Source organism: Cryptomeria japonica, chromosome 7, assembly GCF_030272615.1.
Source record: "Cryptomeria japonica chromosome 7, Sugi_1.0, whole genome shotgun sequence".
In the NCBI taxonomy this organism is placed as follows: Eukaryota; Viridiplantae; Streptophyta; class Pinopsida; order Cupressales; family Cupressaceae; genus Cryptomeria; species Cryptomeria japonica.
This window is the reverse complement of record NC_081411.1, coordinates 472,204,170-472,227,743: the sequence shown is the minus strand read 5'-3', so window position 1 is coordinate 472,227,743 and position 23,574 is coordinate 472,204,170. Positions and strand designations below refer to the sequence as shown.

Below are 23,574 nucleotides of genomic sequence, written 5' to 3'. Positions count from 1 at the left end.
TCGATTTTGTTTTAGACTTTAGAGTAAAATTAAGTCTCTAAACCATAATTTCATGTTAGGTCATTGGACAGGTTAGTAGTATGCTAGTTGTTATGGTTCACGAAACATAGAATTATATGTAATCAAGAGTAAAATGAATGGTATAATAGTGTTATCTTGATCTCATTATGGTGAATATAATTTCTTTCAATATCTTTGGTTTCCCTAATTATCATAGGTCATGCTATGGTGCTATGGCCTTACACATTTGTGCACTAGGTACACATTATTAATTGTCTTGTACATGGATTTGTTAAAGCCTTATAGGTATTGGTCTTGAGATTCCACAACTGTAATATTTCTTCTTTTGTTTCTAGTGCCAAGTGCCTGGTATGTAAAATGTATAACTTCATAAGTCTCAAGTCGAAGAAAGTTAACTGACTATTAAATATACTTGGAGTCCAATTATAAAAGAGACAAAGATTGGCAGCAGGAATATTAGATAATTGGAGCTTTATAAAAAAATAAGAGGCTAAAGTGAAGTGTAGAAATTTAAGAGCTAAAGCTCAAGGACCAATCTGACAACCAACAGAGCAGCACATTTTTTTTTTCAATATGCCATATATTCCATAGAAAAGGTTACTGAGGAAATTTTCCATGCATGGCAAATGAAGATGCAACTTTACTGGACTGTAGTATAAAACAGATTGCATGTACAAAGAGTATGATGATAATTTAAAATCCATTCTGCTAATTCCCTCCAGATTACATAATATTTTCTGTATATTGAGTAGACTACCCAATCATTGTTGGTGACAAGAAAAGAATCAAGAAAATACAGATTTCCTCAATGAAGGATTGGCTAATCTACAAAACAGTTTCAAATTTGTGGCCATTCAAGCTCTGGGAGATCATATATTTTTGGCAATTTTGCAGATGTGATGATGCACGGAAAAGGCAATGTAATCACCTTTTGAAAGAACAATCACTGAGGGAAGATGCAAATAGTGCAAGAATCACTACTGATGAATGTGGAGAAGTAACAGAGAAGAAGATGACTATGCACATTAGGAAACGATATCTGGTTTGCTTTTGATTATCTCCAAAGCTTACAATGAGTTGATGCTAGTAATTATTGTTTGGAGAATTGTCCTCACTATGCCAATGATTATATGCCTGGATTATGTACTAATGCAAAGGTACGTGATGCTCCCAGAAGCTGAGGATGTCTATATTCCACTACCTATTTTCATATTATTATTTTGGAAGTTAAAAATATAAATTTTCCTTTTCTCCAATCAGAAACAATGTTTCATAATATTGTATTCATGTTAGTCACTTCAGTTTGGTCCTAATCATAATCCAAGTGTTCTACATTGCAATATAATAGTTGAAGCAAAATTTTGTAAGTTTCCATCAACCAAAAAACTAAACACAATCATTTTCATCTGATGAGACATATTGCCATGGGCTATTACATTTTATTAAAGGATAATAGATACAGTCCCATTTTCTATGCCAATTACTAAATACCATACAGTGACGTGGGTTGGTGTATATCATTAAACAGCATATTTACATGGGCTGTTGTGCATTCTTATATATTTACAACATGTCTGCGTGCATCTTTCTTCTCTTAGAAGCTTTCTTGCACATACTTTCTCATTTCCATATTAAATAATACAAATGAGTATAGAGCATGTACATTTGCAGAAATTTCATGTGCTTTCATTGTTGTTATTGTGCTTTTTCCATTATCACACCATCACCTCAGTAATAATGTAAAATAGATGGAGATAATTGGGTTCATAAAGTGCCAAACCTGGACTGAGAATTCATGTTTGTGCTTCCAGTTGCTCGAGCCAATGAACCTTGTGCCAGACATGCAGCCATTTCTTTTTGAGTTGTCACATCTACCTCTGTTGAACCTGCAAGTGTTATGACCCCATTTGATGTCTCCCGAATTTGTATGGGTGCCTTTCCAGGCATTGCTGTCTTTCCTCCGAGACCATTGATTGCATCTGCCTTTAGAGCAGAGGAAGGGCTAGTATCAAGTAAGTCGTGCACCTCTTCTTTCAGAATCTTCACATGGATAAAAATGACCATGGTGACACCAGAATCAATTAGTCTTCCTGCTTTATTATGCCATGATAATAAATTGGAACACAGAATGAATAGACACAAAAACATTATAATGAAATTCTCAATAGACCCCGGGTGAGGATAATGAGGATGGACATAAACACATTTAACTAAACATGATGAACAAAGAATCCAAGTGAGCAAATCAGATAATTTTACTGCCTAGCCCCAAAATCCAGCTCTGTAAGCAGGCATCTCGTTACTTCAACTGGATAACAAACCTCATAAATATCAGCATCTGACAAAAAAATGCATTGTAACCTTCTTAACAGCTGAAAAAGCTACAGCCTAAGTTATCTGTATATAGAAGTTACTGCAAAAGATGGGAATAAGAGATCAAATAGAGTTGGCAATGCTCCTTCTGGAGCACCTAATTATTATTGGGATGGAGCCAAATTGTGGGATTGGTTAGTTAATAAGCTGGCCAAGATTCCTTGTGTCTTAGGTGGCAATCACAACATGATTGTGAACAAAGAAGATAAATGTAGAGGAAATAAATTTGGTTGGAAAGGTAATGAGCTGTTTTTCTGGGTCTAAGATGAAAAGGATGTTGAATAAAGTTGACACCTTGGGCTGTAATAACAAAGATAGTTGAAGTATGTGGTTTATTAACTTTATTTGGTGCAATAATAAAAGTGAAGGTAAAAGATAGTATTCTAGATTGGACAAATTCTACATGGAAAAGTAATGAATTGTTTTTCTAGGTCTAGGATGAAACACCTTGGGCTGTAATAACAACGACAGTTAAAGTATTTGGTTATTTTGGTGCAATAATCAAAGTGGAGGTAAAAGATAGTCTTCTAGATTGGACCAATTCTACATACAAAGATTACTTACATTCCTGCACTTAATTGATAGTAATGTTGTTTTGGTTTCCCCTTCTACTCTTTCTGATCATCATCCTATTGAGTTGTCTATAGTAAGAGAGAATTCTCAGCCTAATTTGTGTAAAGATGGTCTGTTTGAGCCCAATGTCAACAACTAGAGTTTTAGACGAACTCTGATCCCTGTAACATAGCTTTGCAGGAGCAGTTGACTGGAACTAAACATGCATGGAGTTATCATCAAAGCTATCTGGCCCAAGGTGCTAAGCTTGGATCCAGAATCTCTTGGATTAAGTATGGCTACAAAGGGGTCAATTTTTTCATCAGTTTACTTAAAACTAAGTTTGCTAGCGAAAAGATTAGTCAAGTGGATGTTTAAGAGACATTATCTACATATCCAGGGGAGATTACATATATTTTATTTCCTTTTATATGTCATTATTTCCCTCTGATGGCTTTATTGAGGAGACTGAGAGGGCCAAGAAGTTTTGTAATGATATTATTCCTCAAAAACTTTGATTTGAATGATGATTTAGATCTTGAAAAAGACAGCACTCTTGACAAGCATTTTTAAGCAATTGGAAACTTTAGAAATAATAAAATTCCCTAGTGTGGATGGACTTCTTACTGAGTCTTACAAAGTTAGCAAGGATTGGATTGGTAGTGATTTGTTGAATATTTATAAAGAAGCTATTCAGGTGAGTTCTTTAGGTAAGGCCATTAAACAAGGTATAAATAAGCTCCTTTCTATATAAGGAGACATGTCTTTTATCAAAAAATGGAGGCCAATTACTCTGTTGAATGTGTCCTACAAGTTTTTGGAGAAGTTATTGTTGTGACCTTGAAGAATATTCCTCTAGGATCATTTCTTGGTCTCAAACTGGTTTTGTCAAAGATAGATATATTCTAGGAGACCTTATTACTAGTTGGCAAAGGATGAAGTGGGCTAAAACTTTTGGTCAAAATGTGTATGGTGCTTCTTGATTTTGAGAGAGCTTACGACAGAGTTGAATGGTAATTTAAAATTATTTATTAGTTCTAAGAGCTTTTGGGATTTAGAGACATATTCTATAGCATGGAAGACTTGAAATTAGAGACAAATTGTATAGAATGATTGAGGTTCTCTTTCAAGATCATTCTACACATGTGGATGTTAATAGGTATCTAATCCCTTTGCTCTTTGGAGAGATCCATCAAGAAAAGTTGTCCCCTGTCTCACTTCCTTTTTGTTATTGTTGTGAGGCTATGCATGACCTACTCAAATATATTTCTATTGGTCTCCCAATTGAAAGTATTCATCTCCTTGATCACTTTGACTTGGCTGATCTTCAATTTGCTACTGCCATTAAACTCTTCCCATGTGTGGAAGTGAAGAAGATTTCTAACATAAACAAGTTTCACGTGCATTGTATTGCTTCTAGTTCTAAGTTATCTTCTTGCCAATTTGTAGTATTGAGTTGGTCGAAGATCCCTTCTCAATGGTTCAATGATATTGGTTGGGAATTGAGGGGCCCTCAAGCATTGGTTAAATGCTATGTTCCATAATGTATCGAGGACAGGGGCAGCAAGATGGTAGAACAATAGGGGGCACATTTTGGGGATGGTGGTCCAAGGGCCACTTTTCAGGACAATGGGGGGACAACAGTATTAATGTGTGTGTGTGTGTGTGTGAATTTTTTTTAATATATATATGACAATACCATATTCAAATAAAAGTATTCAACAATATTCTATTTTATAATTTTGAACTTCATTAAAATAATATAGTCTATTTAGTAAAAACATAATTCGATTGTATTCTATACAAATATTCACAAAATATCATATAAAGAAATAAAACAAGTTAAATTAAAAAAAAAAAGTGAAAAATCAAATGTAAAAATAAAAATGTATATCGATGCGACAATAAAAGAGAGCTGAAGTTCACTTTAGAAAAAGCAATCTAGATTTTTAATTTTCATCATAAACACATCCATGATATTCCTAAGATTTTTGGTCGTAGTTGCGTGACTATTCTCGTTCTTCAAGATTTTAGTTTCAGTGAGTAAGTGCTTGAATGGATGCATAGTTGTTAACACTCTATTGGGACTGATTTTCACAAGCCCCAAAATTGCAAAATTTGTCTAAATCATGTATCTCTTTGTGTTTTGTTCTTGCTAAACATATCAGTATTGACTAATCTAAGTATACTTAACTTACTCTCTTGTTTTCTCCAAAATGCCGTAAATGGCAAAATTTGATTCCTTGCAATTGTGCAAAGTTGTAAACACAATAATCCGGCAAGAATTTCATTGCTTGTCCCAAGGATGCTTGTTGGTCCTTAAAAACTTGCATTCAACCACTTTAAAAGAAATTTGAGAGAATGATAATTCTGATCTTCAAACAGGAAGCAAGGTTTCTTGTATTAAAATTTCAACTAATATAGCTTTGCTTGTGTAAACCCAGTTCAGGCCTTAACCAGCTGATAGTTATAGTTACCAGAAGACCCATCTCCTACCCCTTGAGACGCATCTTGGAGACAAAGACGTGTCTCGGAGACTAGAGATATCCCTGGAAACATCTCGACACACAGGGTTCTTCTGGCTGCCATCTCCGAAGTCTCCCTACTAGAAATTGATGTCTCCTGCCAGAAAACTTAGGCCATAAGGTGTTATAAAAACCTCCGATTCTTATCCTCTATCATCACCCTTGCAAAATCATTATTACTTATATGTTAGTAATGATAATGATAGCCACTATATAGTCTTCTGATAAATATGCTCAATTGCCTCTCTAGAAAGACTCATCAATGATGTACAATTATACAATTTTCTTGTAGTGTCGTGATTTGCTAACCGCTGTTCTTTTAAAGAGGTCACCGGGATGGTAATAAGAGATCTTTAAGTAACATCAATTCAACTGTCGAAAATAATGGAAGCCACTGAATATCTCCAGCCTTCTCAGATATCTTATAGGGACACATCCATGCAAACCTTCTCCATTCTCAAAAAAACAGTACAAAATTTCTCAAGACTAGGCATCTCATCCTTTGGCATGTGTATCAGCATCAAACTATCAATATTTTTGAATTTCAATATGTAATGATAATCTAATATGAAATATGTTGTGCGAGTTTTGAACTCTTTGACACAATGACATTTGACATTTGTGTATTTAAACTTTGAAGTTAATGTTAAAGTTTACCACTGTTCTTGTTTTCAAAGTTCTATGCCATGATATTTTCTGGAAATTATTGCTATATAAAAAAAAATTGGCATCTCCAAGTACCCCCATCTCCTATTTTTGAAAATCAGCCATAAAAGTACCAGTACCAGTCTCTGGAGTCTCCAAGTACCCATCTCCCGGTAACCTTGGGTAACTGTTGAATTGCTTAAAAACAAGAAGGCTTCTTCCCCCTACCCCTTTCCTCACAGCAAAAAAATGAAATTCAGAAATCAAGGGAGTATAGCACAATAAGCAAAGACAACTGAAAGTGAGATTTGGAAAGAAAATCTCTTGTACAAAGAAAATCTACTCTTCCATTCCTCAAAAGAGGAAGTCAAGCACAAATTCAAGAATAGATACAAAAACAAATTCCTCTTTCCTTCAAGATTTTGCAGAAGATGAGCAAATTACTCCACGGGAAGGGCTTAGCTTTTGTTTAAAATGATCTGCCAAAATACCACAAACACTTTATTTTCTCAAAAGATCATATAAACAACAGGCCAGTGGCTCAAGAGCCAAGGATGAGACAAATACTGAGCAGTCCAAGAATTCTTTACCTAAATCATATTATAATCAGGAAAATCTTAGTCTATAGGGATAATTTAAAGGCTAATAATATTCACCAAGGGAAATTTTTTGTCATTTATCCATTGAAAAACATTTGCAACTTGAGAAAGCTTAAAATAAAGGTTTGACTCCAATTTCTATAAAACCACTATGCACCAAATAAATAAATACTGAAAAATCCCAAACAGAAATATCTTACTTCAGACTATTTCTAGGGTAAAGTGGCAAGGAATGATATTGTTATCATGGGTCTTTTAAGTTCTAACCGACAATTACAACACTTGGTCATACAAAAGGAGACTCCGATACCAAATGATAGACAACAATAGGTGGTCCTAGGTGATATGCATGCAAATATAAATATAAATTTTAGTCAGTAATGAGTAGATAGAATGCTGGTTATCCAAATAAAAATATATATTTTAGTCAATAAAGAGACGATAGTATGTGGATTATCCACTTTATCAATATTCATATTTAGTACGCACCAGCACAAACACATCTTAACATGAATATGATATGTACTGAGAGATATTCAATGTCTCATGGTGTCCAATCCCTATGCTCTTACACTGAGAGTCTATTGGGTACTTTTTCATACATTTTAGGATTACATTGAGGTTTGAATATGCTATCTTATTTGAAATTTTTCCTATATAAAATTTTGACCTTCAATGTTCTCCACACATCCACTCACCCACACACAACAAAAGTCCAAGTTGACGTGGGATGTAAAATGTGCCTCTCAGCACAGATGAAAGGGCAAATGAAAGGAAACGTTGGTTATTCCTCCTTACATTTACCAATTAAATAATACGCACTAAATACAGCAGAAGGAATCTAATATACATTTCTCAAGTACTAATAATACTATACCATGTATCATAAGGGCCACATGACAAGAAGTGTCCTTCTTTAGCCCAAGAGAAATGCAGCTTACATAATACATTAATTTTTCTAAGGTTTAACAACCAAGTTGTCAACTATAAAAAAGAGAGATAAATAAGGATAAACAAATTGAGTATCATGAATGATGAATATAAGGAAGAAAACTGGACCAAACAGTACAATAAAGGTTCATTGAAGCATACCTCAATGAATGAAACTCTTAACTGAAATTCCGCTTGATTTTTCAATGTTTCAATTTTTTTGAATATTGCCTCCATAACTTGAGGAATAATTCCTGTCTCCTCACCTTCTGCATAACCAGTGCCCATGGTGTATGTCTTGCCAGAACCAGTCTACAATAAGATGTAAATGTCAGCCAATATGAATACAACAACAAACTTGAAATCAAGAAGCACATGCTATCATCCAATTCCTCCATACAATATACTCATTTAAGATCTAATTGCAACAGAATTACAGAAGAGAATGGGATTAAAATCAAAATAAATATTTTGATCAACCAACAAACAAGTGTTGTGATGAGATCACACACACCTGCCCATATGCAAGAACTGTGGCATTATAACCTTGGAATAAACCATCAACAAGTGGAGCAACACATTCTCCAAAAATCATTGACGAAGGAGAGCCAGTGCTGCCATACACGTGATCAAATGTAAATGAATGAGTACCGATTTGCACCTGCAAAATTCAATCAGCGATTGGTACATATTAGAGGTCTATTCTACATCTCCGCTGAATCTAAAATCCAAATCTCAGAATCCTGATAATTTAAATACAAGGCATTAATGAATTTCTATCAATTGTAGCAAATTATGAGAAAATATGCATAATGCACTATTTAAAAAAGAAATGGCATGATGATATTTTCTTGTGTGCACACTGCATATTAATAATTAGCATATAAAGAAACTAGCGATTTGAAAGCAAAGTCTGATACAGAAGTGTAATTAAACAACAAGAGAGTTGGAATAATAAAGCTCATTGTTATTGTATTTCCAATGTGGTAATATTTATAGCAAACAGTGTTTGGTAGAGTTGCCCAACACACACACTGAATATCTAACTTGTGTCGATTCAATTACAATGAGTCCAGTTTAAAACTGTACAAATTTGGCTTGAGACACTGACTTTATAAATCCATCTGCAAGTTGATCATAGGAGGAAATAAACAACATCTCTATTTCATTATTTTGCACCTTTTCTCCAAATTAATGAAAACAAACCTTAATGTGTTTGGATCATTCATACATCACTGGATTCTTCACCATGTTATAAACATTATGATTATTGCAGTATGTTGTTGGTGGTGGATTGGAGGAGATACCAATATCACCTTCGATTCTACAATATCGGATTGCTATGCATAATGCTCCCTGTGCTTCCTTGTACTCTGCTTCTTACACACCTAGGAAATTGCTCGAGCTCATGTTGACAGCAAACCCAATTGCTTACTTGCAATCATCAATAGATCCTGCCAAATTTGCATCTATGTAACCAATCAAGCAGAAATCGTCATCCTTTTTGTACTCTAGTCCAAAGTTTAGAATACCCAATGCATATCTCAACAGAGTTTTAGCTGTCTTCTAATGTGTTTGTCTAGGTTCTGTCATGATCTTGGAGAGATAGCTTGCTAAATATCCTGCATCTGATCAGGTATTTGTAAGATAGATGAGGCTCCCACCAATTTTCTGTAGTGAGATTCATTTACCTTTTTCTGATAAATCATAGCTGGAAAATTATAATCGGGGCTCCATGGATTTTCACTATTGTTTTGCTATCAGCCACCCCAAAGTTTTCAATCAATTCTTTGGGACACTATCTAAGAAAGAAAATACATGATTATGTATTGCCATACATCTAAGTTCAAGGCAGCAATGCAACAATACAAGATCTGTCATCTAAATTATTTAAACACCAATCCACATCTAAAGTCAACTTTTCACTTTTCTTACAGTGATCACAAGATTGTCGACATACACAATCAGGATGACAATCTCACTTGTAGTCTAAAAGGCTTTGACATGATTCATGTGCAGAAAATGCTAATCAATTTGTATGTACCATGCACAATGTGTTTACTTCAACCCATACAATGATTTGATCTAGGATTCTCCTCCTTGAACTTTCTTTGTAAAGTAGTGTATTCTTGAGTCCCATTGACCTACTTTTGGTCATCTATGGATATTAATATATTTTTTTACTTTCCTTTTTTCTTGAAATTCAAATCCATCAAGTACTTGCATGTACACTTCCTGTTAGAGATTCCAACTCAAAAATGCACTCTTCACATCCATTTGGTGAATGCACCATCCAAATTGTGTACCAAGCAAGAACACAGATATGATGGCTTTCATCTTTGCAGCATGTGCCAAAGTTTCTTGATAGTCAATCCTTCTTTTGGAGCATACCTGAATTTTGTGTTTATCAATGGTACCATCTAAAAAATATATTTTGTACAAGGCACCCCTTTGCATCAAGTTGGTTTCTTCCCATGTAGGAAATCAGCAAGCTCCTAAATTTGACTAACATGAGAACATCAAATCATACTTGCATTTCTTCAATCCACTTTTTTGATTGCAAAGCCTCTTTAACAGAGATTGGTATTGAGTAATGAAACATCCTGCTCATCAATACTACACCTCTTCTAAGTTCTTGGGAATCTGGGATACATTTTTTGTGGGTGAATTCTCCAAATTTTCTTGCACCTTCCAAGTTGGCCATCTGATTACATCTGATTAGGTTGAACGACGAGTTCCAGGAGTTTTTCAATAGAATGTTTTATTCTAAACACTTTCTCCTCCTTTAGATTGTCCCATAGTTAAAAGACTCATGAGTCTATTGGTGGGCTGAGTCGACTCGCCAAGGACTTGCGAGCCGAGTCCTGGCACAAGACTCACGAATCTGTGCCAAAGACTCGCGCGAGTCCTAAGTCGGGACTCGCGAGTCCGACTTAAAGACTCGCAACGCATAGAAACACGCCCAACAAAAGAGATAAGAACACATCAAAAAAATTATCTAAATTTTTTTTTTTTTTCAAGTCAGTCTCATTCTCTTCATCAGAATATATACATGAAAGTACAAGTCACATTTCAATATGTCTTTTTCCTTTCTTATATAAGTTATATTTCATGTATATATTGACAGGATGTTTGAGAGTGGCTTCAGATCTCTAGGAGTTATAATGCAAATTCTAGGTTTTAGATGATCTTTTAAATTTTCAGACAATCAAATTTCAGTAATCAGTAGCTCTCTCTATCTCACTCACTTTATCTGCCCTGAATTTTAGACCTATCTATCTCCCTATCACTCTTCCTCTATCCCCTCTCTCTACCACTCTCTATCTCACTCTCTCCTCTCTCCCCCAAGAGCTAGACTTATGTCTCTACCCCTCTCTCTCACCCTCAGACCCCAGCAAATGGTGCTACCCTCAACCTAATTTTGGCGAGCTGGAAAAGCCACATTGGACTCCTAGAACTAGACCTCTAGTTCTATCTCTCCCTTGGTTTTCACTAGAGTTGGGAAGAGGAAGATGTAGTCTTCTCTTTAGTTTGTTCATTGTTGTTTTTCACATTTGGACATATCATTATATGTAATTTTGTAAACATTTATAAAACTTATGCTGCTGTTATACATTTTAAAGTTTGAGGCTATGAGTATGAATGATGAAAATTTCAATTATTGAGTGTTTGGAGATCATATGACATGTAATGTTTCAATTATGGCTCTTATGTTCTCTAAATGCATTAATTTCTTCTTTTTTCGTAAAACTACGGGTTTTTTTATTGTCGAGTCCTTTCCTGAATTTTTGCCGAGTCCGAGTCCGAGTCCAACTTTTTGGGCAGCCGAGTCCATGGCGAGTCCGAGTTTTCCAACTTTGGATTGTCCTTTCATTGGAACAAACCTTTCTTGAAAATCAGCATCAACTTCCTCTTTTTCTTCCTCAACTTCTTTGAATTCTTTGATATCTTTTTAACCATTTGTTGATCATCTTCTTTTGGACGAAATTTTGATAGACTATTATGTGGACATTGATGAAAGACCACATTTCTACTAATGTATATCTTTTGGGTTGTAGGATCAACTTTCTGATAGTCTTAAGATTTACTACTGTGCCTAAGAAAGATCCACTTCACATTTCTTTGATCCTTTTTTTTGCCTCTTCTTCAAATGCAGTTGTATATTGTGCTCCCAAATGTTTTGAGCTGATTAAAATCAGTCTTCTATCCTGACCGATAATTCAAGAGTATTGTTGTTCAAAGTTTTTGTTGGTGCTTCATTGAGTAAATATACTAATGTAGTCACTGTTGCAGCCCAATAGCATTTGTCCATGTTCATGTCTTTCAAGATGCATGGCATCGTCTCCTCCTTGATCATTCAATGCTGTCTTTTCGCAATTTGTTTTTGTTGTGGAGGATAAGTAGCAGTTAGGGGCCTGTGTATGCACTTTTTTGACATGCACTGACCCACTCAATTTGTGTGGAGGATCTTGATTGAGCAACAAATTTGATTCTCAACAGTACCTGTTAAAGTCTTGAAGTATTAAAAAGTTTCAAACTTATTCTGCAAGATGAAAGCCCACATCTTAAAGGAGTGATCATCAATGAACGATATTAAGTATCAAAAGCAAATGAAATTTTGGAAAAAAGGCCAATACAAATTGTTGTGAACTAAATCAAGAGCGGCCCTAGCTAGATGTGGCTTGCTACTGTCAAACTTCAAATTGTGTTTCTTTCTAACAACAAAATTAGAAAGCAGTTTCGATGCATGCTTGATAGCCAGTAGCCCATAGGCCATCTTTTGCTTTCTTAAATCCATTAAGTAAGAAGACCACAAGAGTCCAAACCATTTATGTTATAGTAAACTTATTTGTGCATGAGAAACAGGGAAAGTTAGGTGACATCTAGTCGGTACAGCTGTGCCTACTCTCTTATACCCTTTAACTACAAGTCTGCTATATTTGGACATGTTTTTTATCAGATACAATATTTTACCTTCTTTCATGGCAATTTCAACTTTCAGAATGCTATCAAGAATCTCAAGACAACAACATAGAGGAACAAACAAGATGCCTTGGCTTCACATTTGTTGTTTGAGTGAGTGAGAGGGATAAAACCTTTACTTTTGGTTACAGAGAGGAGTTGGCTCCAAAGGTTGACTGTCCCATTATACTCTTTCAGCTGCAGGAACTAGTCTTTGCTCAAAAAAAGTGATTTATGACACCCAAGTCGATGTACAAAATTTTTTCTCATTTTCTGTTACAGTATGTGACTGGTATAGCACTTGGATAATGTGTTACATATGATGTTTTCACCATCATTCTTGACATTCAGTTTCCAGATTTTATTGTTTTGATGTTGAAAATTCTGGTATCTTCAATGCCCTTGATGATTTTCTCTATTTTTTTTTGTGTGAGACCATTATATCAAAAGTATTTGTTAATATGGAACTTGCCACAAATATGACACTTCAATGTTGTTTGCAGTATTTTTTTCATTTTGGATAAACTTTGCAACACTAAAATTATGTTACAACCAGTAAATCTTCGTCCTTTTTTCTTCAGAAGAAAGAGCCTTTTCTTCTTCATCAGTGTCACCAACATTTGATACATGTTGAAGTAATTCAACAAGCTCCTAAGCGGTAAATTGTTAATAGGAGACAATCAATGACATTAAAAACACATTGAATGAAGAAGGGAGAACGCGAAGAATGATGATGATCACCAATTGACTTAAATCAACTTATTGTTCAAAATCCAACATTTAGTTCTTAATTTTTGTGAGCCACATCCAAAAAAATATAGAAATTCTTCATCTTCAATATGTGCAACTTCTCCATAAGGTATAACACTAACCTATGTTGTTTACCTCCTATAGACTTTGATTTTGCACAGGCTACATAAGCATCCATTATGTCTTGAATGGTGTCAGCATCTTACTTCAATTGAGAGAATAATGAGCATGAGCACCTTTCAATTTTGTTTTACCCATTGCTTTTCTTGTACATCTCTACTTGTCATCCTTTTTTACTTCAACCACATCCTAGACATCCTCAAACATGAGGATTGTTTTTATAATTTTATCTTAATCTTCTGTGACATTTAATTTGACCCACTCCACAACTGTTTGTCTATGAGCATTATTGTTGCTCCTACCTTTTTCCCTAGACTCTGAATCTTATAGGATCTATCCTTTAGACTCCATTGGTGAGAAACCATGGGAGAAGATAGACATTTGATAACATTTGATAACTCTTAATAATTTCCTCATTCTCTTTTTTTAAAAGGAAAAATTTAATGACTTTCTTTTTACAAAAAGACTATTCATACAATTCCCTTTTAAGCTTTATGAACAAATAGTAATTATGTATCAGCAAAATTTAAAAAAAGATTCCCTACATAGGGATAGAGATATAAAAACAATGCTAAAAAAATTTAAATAGCATATGATGGAAAGGCATATTAAACAAATTTTGATAGGATTGGTTTAACTAACCAAACAGTAAACTGACCACTTCACTAATACTTAACTACATATTTTGATTTATTTTGAAAAAAGTCTTTCATAATTCATTCTATATTACTATCAGAAGCATAACTAAGGATATTTTGATAGGCTAGCTTGAATACTACACAAATTAACCCATTTTCCCAATAACAAGAAAGAAGTTTCAAACTGTGATTCATGTTTAATGAAGTGTGATTCAAACATGTTTAGCCACCTTAGAAACACATTTGAAATGGAAAATTAGATAAGCAAGCAAGGATGGAATTGATCACTTTTGCAAGCTTGCTGAGGTTTTCTTTCTTTTCTAATTCCATGATAAACTGCAATCGGACATCTAGGAAATATGCTTTAATCAAAATAGAATGACAAAGGCAAGATCAGGTAGTTGCTGCAATCTAATTATCAAACTTATCTAACCTATGACGTATATATCAGGTGATCTTCAACCAAGTGTTTGTTTGTCCTTTTAGGAACCTTTCTTGCTCAAATACACATTGTAATATATATGGCCTGACCAAACCCTGGATATAAAATGCTTGTGGTAGAGTGTAGCTTATCTTTATTTCCGTACTGATGTTGAAAAATAAAGTATGCAACAGTTTCCTATTTTGTCATTGTCTTGACTCTGACAAATGAAATCCGGGATCATGTAATCCTTAAGGATACAGTGGTCAAGTTGCTGATCAAGCATGTTGAAATCATACTTCCTGAAGAAACGGAAACTAGACTTTGTAAGTGGGAGAAATCTATAAGCAAAGAATCTTGTTATAATGATGAATGGACTGTAATGATATGCATCTATTGCTTGTGTTCTTTTCAAATGCTAGACTACGTGGTGTTCAGTCAATGGATCAATTAGTGTTTTGAGGCTATACCTGTGGTTAGCAAACAGATACCTGGTTTTGATACCTAAATCTATTCTAGGTTGTAGTGTGAATCCAGAACCCAATGTCAGGATGTAATAAACTGTCTAGCACCTAGTTCTTAGAGTTCTAGAGTACCTTGTTTCACCACAATAAACCAGAATTGAGATAGATACAGAAGCCACCTTACATGGCATCACAGAAAAGATCGAGTTAGAAACGCTACGAGAGCATAGGTGGAGAATAGAAGTTCTCTTACAAACATAGCACATCCTACTCCTCCCAAGGTGATTCCTAAGCCTTTTAAATCCTATGACCCATTCAACAAATAAGTACCATTGCTTCTGAAATGACAGAAGCTAAGGAGTGTGCACTGCAAATAGGAGCAGCTGGGTAAGTTTTAGCTGGCATTCACCAATAAAATGCAAGTTATAGATGTTGGGAGCTACTTGCCATACTGGAGTTAAATTGGCTTTCACAAGTAGCATTGGAGGTGTAGACACCAAAATCAATCTATCTCAGAAGGTTCAATAGGCTACGGTGAACCATAATGTTAGCTACCAAAGTCAAATGGTAGGTGCCTGATCATCTCTTGCCTTTTTAAGCTTGTTTTGAGCAGCTATGCCCTTGCTGATAATACCACAAGTAGTAGAGGATGTTGGTCTCAGCAGCTAGCAATGAATTAGGAAAGAGAAAGAGATATGTTGTAATATGAGATGCATCAAACTTCCACTTTTCAACGAGTCACATTTATTAAGCGGGCTTACACTATAATGAACTAGGTATTAGGAGGTATGTTATGCATTAGGGCTCCATTCACTACCTATTATCAGTTGGTCACTACGGAAGCATGTGTTTATAATTTGGTGTTGGTATGATAACCCTTTGTGGACTTGGCTTGAATATTTGCCCTTGCATCAACTTGTCAATGTCACTGTGAGTCACTTTTCCGGTAAATATGTGAATCCATCTTAGGGGTGGGTAGGAGATCTGTACTCCCTTGGTTGGGATCCGCTTGCATCATCTTCTAAAAAGGCAGAACCCTATAGCAGAAACCACAGCATAACCTGTTTGAGCTCAACGACGGAATTAAGAAGGTTGATTCATTTGTTTAACCTTGGATGTACTTATTAACATATTTGTATACATATAGGCTGTAAACAGTTAATATTATCATGAATGGATTGCAAGTCGATCAGGGTTATGAATTGTACTTTGTAACAAAGGACGAACCCTGTTCCTTGTATGGTTTTATACACATTTTTCATCAACGTTAACACTTTATAAGATCTCATATGTACATTTACTGTGTTATTATAATTAAATTGGGTTACCAAGTGGCTTCAGCTTCCATTGATATAATGAATATTATGTAAGACACAAACAATCACTTATTGCTTTATTAATATGAAAGGATTGCTTGTTTTACTTGATGAACATTTATGAGTACTTGCATTGATTTGAAGCAAATATGAACTTGTTTGTTGAATTGCTTTATAGATGTACTTGTGTAGATAAGATATGCTAAGTTTTAGTGAGCAGTAATGTTAAAAATGAAAAAATGTGGTAATAGCTGGACAGGGTTATTACATCCTTGCCACTTGCTGTTAATAATATTCACAAGATTGGCGTAAGCACATAAATAAACCACGTACATCATAGCCTCAAAGCCAAATGTGCATGTGCCATATCGAAGATGATTTACACTAAAGAGACGTGTTAACTTTCACTTGTGTGGGTACACAAACCTGCTCCTATATTTGGTCTCTACTTGCATGCTAAAGTATGAAGCCTAATATGCAAGCTCAAAATAAAATACATTTTATATTTACAAAAGCCAACTAGCTCAAACTGTGCATGAATATGCCTTCTGAAATATTTACCACAAGTTTAAAATCAAAGCACTTCACAATATAAAATCTGGTATAAAATGCATAATACATAACAACAGGTTTGTTCCAGACACGTAGATCATCTTGCAGCACCAAAAACTAATATATTACAAGCCATACTACCAAATCCTACTGAGATAGTTGGGTTCATCTACTGTTTCAACCCCCTAACACTCTGACCTTCACATACCTAAAACAAAAATGGTAAAACCCTGACCTCAAGCAAAGTAATTCTTGATACAATTAGTAAATGTTAAAAGATCAAGCACTTTTGACATTATTAACTACAATTATTTGAGTAGAGAGGACCATCGTAAGGGCCCCATTTGTTGCCTCATTTACCCCTAGGGTGAGAATTTGCTCCTTGGCCAAACTAAAAAGCTTATTTAACTCACATTATAGATTCTGTCATTTTAATGAGGACTGCCTGTTTAATTAGCCTCCAACAGACAATCACATATTATAAACATTTTTAAGCTATTCCTTAAGTCTCAGCCAGGAATTCCCTTCCATTTTGAGAAAAAATTGGAACTCAGAATGTAGGGTGTAACAGATAACAAAGAATTGTCATGATATAATGATAAAATTCAAACTGGTACTTAGTTAAAAAATCGGTAGTATCTAATGGAACAAGCAAAAAAACAGAAGAGAAAGAAAAGATAAAAGTACCAAGAGGAAGAGGGAGCCTATAATGCAAAGGAGGAAATTATGCCTTATGATGCTGATACTAAGAAAGAAAAATAATTTCACAAGAGAGGCAAACAAACCGACTCAATAATTCACAAACAATATTATGCCTATAATTGATGCTTGTTTCCAATGCTCTCTAACCTTCTAAAGGAATTAAACTGCAGCACCATCTCCACAACAATTCTGAAGCTATAAGATATACCTGGATTTAAATGCAGCTACACTAGTTAGGGTTTATAAATTATTATCTGATAACATAATATATAGAGAATATAAACCAAAAGCTGTAATGAACGCAAGCATTAACCTCAAGCACTTGAGGATGAACTTGAAGTCACCAAATAGCAGTGAAGCCTATATGAATCAGGGCTTGGGAAACTCATGAAGAGCCACACATCTTAGCAGAGAACACTGAGAAACCATTGGTATTCCGTTCTAGACAATCCTATTTCTAGGAAATACAAGATAAGATAAACTTACTACATAAGAAACTATGAAACCATTGCAGAGCAATGTTTTGTTTCATGTGCAAAGTACGTTCCAACATGGAAAGCATTTTACTTTTTACTGTGCATTATTCTCACATCAAAGACAATTAAAAATATAGCAGTGACCTCTTTCCACTCGAAGATCTTTAAGCTACAGGCACAAAACAAGAAACCACTATCTCTAAGAAATGAAAATTTATGTCGCGCTGCAGAGGGCAAAGAAGATAGAAACATTTTAAGCAAAGAAGCCTTACGATGGTCACAGTTAAACTTCAGGGGGAAAAGGCATAATCTATACTACAGCAAAATATCAGTTGTCCAATCAAAAGTTGACAAAAGACACAAAACTATTTTCTGTTAAGTATTCTAATAGATACCATAAGATATTCTATATCATAAATAAACCAATTATTAATTTATAATTACAAAACTAACATTATTACACTTGAAAGGATAAAAAGTTTTGTACACTTCTTAAGCACTAACAACTAGGACGGGAGGAGAATGTTGGCCAACCCATTCAGTGAATCAAATAACTGTATACATTTGCATCTGATAGGAGAACCAATAACACTAGAAATCTTTCACCAACCATAACGTCCAGCAACACCATGCATGCTCAAATTGAATGATATGAGAAGGAAAAACATTCTAGATCTATCCAGTCGAGAATTTCATGACAAGGTTATATTAGAGTGATTCGAGCATTGCCTGTTGATCAGGACTAGATTTCTGTTTATTCATGCAGGAAAACTCCAAATAAAATTTGGCAGGTCCTGCAAAGAAACATTTGGAACTCTACGGTTAAGCTTAAATGGTCTCATGGAAAGCAAAAATTTCTATTATGCCACAGAATTTAGAACTTCTAATACAAAAAATTTTCTGATAAACCATTTTCAGAAAAATTAGAGAACGTATTAACTATCATTGTAAAAAACCCTCCCACAAACATATAGCATCCAGTAGCTACCAACAGCTGAGATTCCCCTTTCCACAAGCTAGTTGCTCAAATTTTTAAGAAGAGAAGCCTAAGTTTTACAATTGCTGGAGTTTTTCTATTCTGTGAGACCCCCCAGTAGTCCTTTTTTAAACCTGGAAGAAACTACCACCCTATTCCAGATTTTAGAAGTAGATGTGTCTTGGCATCGCCTTTTCAGAGCCTTTGTGTGCTACTGTTTATGTCATTACAATAGTTCATTATGGTATTTTGCCACATACATGCAAGCATAGTTTGCTTGCAGCTTTTATGCATAGCTTTGCTAACTTGTCTCTCCCTTGCTGTAGTTACACCAAAAGGAATTTTGAAATTCATTCAATCTCCTGGTATAGCTAGCCGATAAAATCCAAATGACATTCTTGTAGATATTATTTGTAATTGAACCCTTCCAAATTTCCAATGAAAAAATAGATCAATGGAAGACTTAAGCTGCAGGAAACACCTCCCGGACCCCCACTTCATTGTGTTTGCTTTTCTGGAATGGAAATGAATATAACCTAGAGACATTCTAAAATTCCCTGAAATGCTGGGACGCTCCTGGAAGTGAAATGGAAACCTTGAAATTCCTAACAACTTGCAACTTAGAAAAGGTAAAATATGGGAGAAACAAGAGTTTCAAAAGTCAAAGCAGCTTGAGCTAACTCGGATGTTCTAAATAAAGGCTCAATGTCATGCAGGAAGCAAATTTCATTTTGAATATATAATGCTACAAGATTTGCTTAAACTCACCCAAACTCGATGAGACCCAGAGCAAACCAGTCAAAATGAGGCTTTGACAGCCAAACTCAGTGATTCCCACTGCTTAGATTCGGCTGTGACAGCCAAAAGAACTAAAAAATAAAAGAAACTAAGCAACTTCTGGAAGGCAAGAGCAATGGTGGAGAAGCCAGTGAAACACTGCATTGGATCTATCTTGCATGGACTCAGGCAGATCCCTTGCAGTAAATGGCAGAAAGCTTGGTATCTCCACCCAAAACCCTTCCCTGTCTTTAAATGAAACACGTGACAGCTACAAGACAAGTCTGGGAAAACAGAACATAACAGAAACATATGTGCACCAGGCACAAAGAATATGTAAGTGGGTATGCTTAGCTTGGCTGCAATGTAGAAAGTAGCTTTCTCCATGAAGAAATCTGTAACAAAGGCAAAGATGGGCAAAGAGGATTTGAGCAACGAGTGGAGAATATACCCAATGTTAGGTGCAGCTTTCTCCATGAACTTTGATATACAAGTTTCAATCTTCATATTCACGTTGTCCTACCTCTGTATCCTTCAGCTCAAATTCATTTTTGTACTCATTTGATTGATGTAAACTTGTGCATGTGATCAAAGTAGCTTCTATTTGATTAGTTTATTGTGTCTCTGAAGTTGATGTATTGAAGGGTGCATAATAAAAGCTTTAAATCCATAAAAATCTCTATATTTCTTTGTTTTTTCAAGTTGCCGAGTCCAAATCTAAGTAAAACATCAGGCTGTCAAGTGGAGAGTAGTAATTATGTGATTTACACAAAGATTCTAGATGATGAAAATCTTGATAATAAATGGCCTAAATGAAAAATAATGTGAATTGCAGCATGAAATGCATAAACTCTTCCCATTCTCACATTTCAACAGAAATGGTCTTAAATCAGATATCAGCAGCACTTTAGTTGGAGACCGCCCACCACCATGATACCAATCAAAGTAAATGTATATTTCAACCAGGTGAATTTGTTCAAACCCCATACTACCCACAAGGATTCCAGAGCACTCAATTAGAATTCTTTGCTGCTGAATAACATGTAAGTAAAAAGGTTGAGGCCAGGTGAAAGTCCTGAGTGACTTTTGTGGAATAGATATCTCTCAGACATTGCATTTAAGGTAAAATGATGTCTGTGTTATGTTCTGCCATCCAGTCTTTAAGGGTTGTGTTTCTCGAAGCATCCTAATCATTAGGTTATTTCCATAGATCCAAGGAGGGTTGTTTCTAACTTAGAACTTCTGTGATTTTGGGCACCCTCACAGCACACCCAAGCTGGATTGAATATCTATGCACATGATAAAATTGCAACACATTAAGAGGTCATTCGTGTGCACTGTAATGTAATGCAGTGGGACTGAACTTGGTGAATTCAGTTGTCAAAATAAGCAGTTTCAGCTAGCAAAAGCCACCTTTAAAGTTGTTGACACTGAAAGAAAAATGGCAAGAGCAGGTATCCCGTATCTGTGATTAAACACCGTATATAAATAGACAAGTTATCCCTGTCTACTCTGCCACTACCGTCTCGATCTAATTGTAGGAGAAAAATGTGATTAAATTTTACAGCTAGGCTCGCTAACTGGCGAGAAACAGGTGAATATGTTGATGGCGAGCATGTTTTTTGCAATATTTATGTTACGGTCAAATGCATCCAAGTAGAGAGCTGTTTTCCCAAAAAGGCCATTTACATACAGCCAAGAGTAATTATTAAGACCAATACTAACTTGAGGCTTGCCCGGAAAAATGGCATTCACATACAGCTAAGAGCAATGATTAAGAGTCGAGACCAAGACTTACTTGAGGTTTGCCTGGAACTACAGCTATGCAGTCGTTGCATCCCTGCTGACGCTCTGAACTTATAAGAGGCCTAATGTGCAATCCAACTTTCACTGATTGACACTGAGCACCGCCATTCTCTTCCCCACTCCTTTCGTTCACCGCATGCCCATTCCCATTGCCATTGCCATCCATGGTGTCAGATCAGATCTCCACAGTCCAGGCTTGATTTGTTTCTGTTTTGGGTGGATTCAGATTCTTATAACCCACATTCACATTGCAGCAGATCTATCTATTTTCTGTTATAGAGCAGAATTGAAGTGTCCCCTGATTAGAATATAGTGAGTGAATACAATCCAAGGCGAGTTGCAGCTGGGATAGTGGTCTTGTTGACAGTTAGCTCAACTCTCCAGATCTCCACCTTCCTGATAAGCTTAAGGCTACCACGCCATGGTTAAATTAGATAAATTAGGACCAAGTGGGTTCATTATTATGGTTGAGCAACACAATTATGGAATCAGCAACTAAAAATCAGTTCCACCCAAAATTCACTAAAATGGTTATTTTTTTAAGACAAAGAGTCCCTTACAACCAACAACTATAAAAGAGAGTGATTGGGATGATTGCTACTCACTCACTCTCTCGTCTTTCCTACTACACCAGATCATATGTCTGACCTCAACATCGTCTAACAATAAAAAAAAAAGAAGGGAGAAGAGACAATATTATTAACAATTAACAAAGAACAGGCTTTCACCATCAGTAGCTGTTACCATCCAGCTGCAGCCATAGAAAGGCTCTGCAGTGGGACCCATTTTCTGTCCCCCAACATTCATTTGCTCTCCAAAAGGTTAGAATGCAAGCTAAGCAAGTGCCGCGGGGAAGGGAAAAAGTAAAACAAGAGCCACCCCACTTTACAAAGAGAAAAATTCTCTCTTCCACATCACGCCTAACGTTAACCAACACTAAAGTAAAAGGAAGGAAAAGGAAGAAGCTTTTGCCCTTGCCCATTGCCAGTCTGGTCAAACCAACTCAACCGTCCTAATCACCCATCAGACTCGAAAGCTCAGCAAGCCTTCTAAACTAATTTTACTTAATTGTAAACACCCTCCTAAACAACATTACGTTAGTCAAGCATGAATTAATGGATCATAAAGGCTTTCTTTGACATTAAACTAGCTTTTAAATGATTATGGCAATGTCCCAAAGTCTGACCCTCACCCTTTTATATGCGATGTGAAATTTGCATATTCATGTCAATTCTCATTAGTTTTTGGTTTAATTTTTACAAATTTTGATGTTAGATTTGATTTTTTATTTATTTATTTTTATGTTCATATTTTTGTGTGTTCAATTTTATAATTATATTATTTTTACAAATTTTTCGCATGATTATTAGTCATCATTCTCATATTCTTGATCTTTTATCTTGAAATTTGCATTTTCTTGTCTTGGATTATTTCCACAAAGTACAAGAGCAGTCATATACAACTTTGATCCAACCTAAAATTCAAATTAACTACTTTCACCCTTTCGTTAACCATTAGAGGTCTACTTGGTACACATTTGTAAGACAATTTGTTGTGTCTAGGTATTTAAAGACATTCATTTGAGCATTAATACATTTTAAGAAATCATTGAATAATCATTTGCATTTACAAGTAGCATTCTCTAGTACTAAAAATAACAATAATGTGCATTAGAATCTACATCTAGATCACTGACATGCTTGTTTGTTGTCTGCTAACATTTGAAAACATTGTAAAGTCAACCATTTTAAAGGGTTGAGTAAGGAGAACATAAACCCTTACAATTCAACAATCTCTCAATTATTTTTAAATAACATTAATCTGCAATTATTGGTAAAAAGTAGAGATAATAATGAATTCATTCTTTTGTAGAAGGAACAATACGTCCAATTAGATTTACAAATTAATGATAAGATCCATGCAATATGAAATTGATCTAGAAATGTGAAATCAATCAATAAGTTTGTGT

General features: G+C 35.2%; 1 protein-coding gene across 5 annotated transcripts in view; it reads right to left on the bottom strand.

Moving 5' to 3' along the window:
- The window catches only part of LOC131065728 (kinesin-like protein KIN-4A), a 105,716-nt gene extending 83,231 nt beyond the window's left edge, over positions 1-22,485 (bottom strand). The window contains exons 1-4 of one of the 5 annotated variants that reach the window (XM_058000338.2): positions 21,598-22,485; positions 8,160-8,306; positions 7,808-7,957; positions 1,802-2,061 (exon numbers count right to left, since the gene is read on the bottom strand). In XM_058000338.2, coding sequence (XP_057856321.1) covers positions 1,802-2,061; positions 7,808-7,957; positions 8,160-8,306; positions 21,598-21,771 — 731 coding nt within the window. In that variant the 5' untranslated portion in view covers positions 21,772-22,485. Of the gene's footprint in view, positions 1-1,801; positions 2,062-7,807; positions 7,958-8,159; positions 8,307-21,597 lie in introns of those variants that run through there. The other 4 variants (XM_058000336.2, XM_058000340.2, XM_058000337.2 and 1 more) reach the window with 4 other exon arrangements.
- Between the last annotated feature and the right edge of the window lie 1,089 nt (positions 22,486-23,574).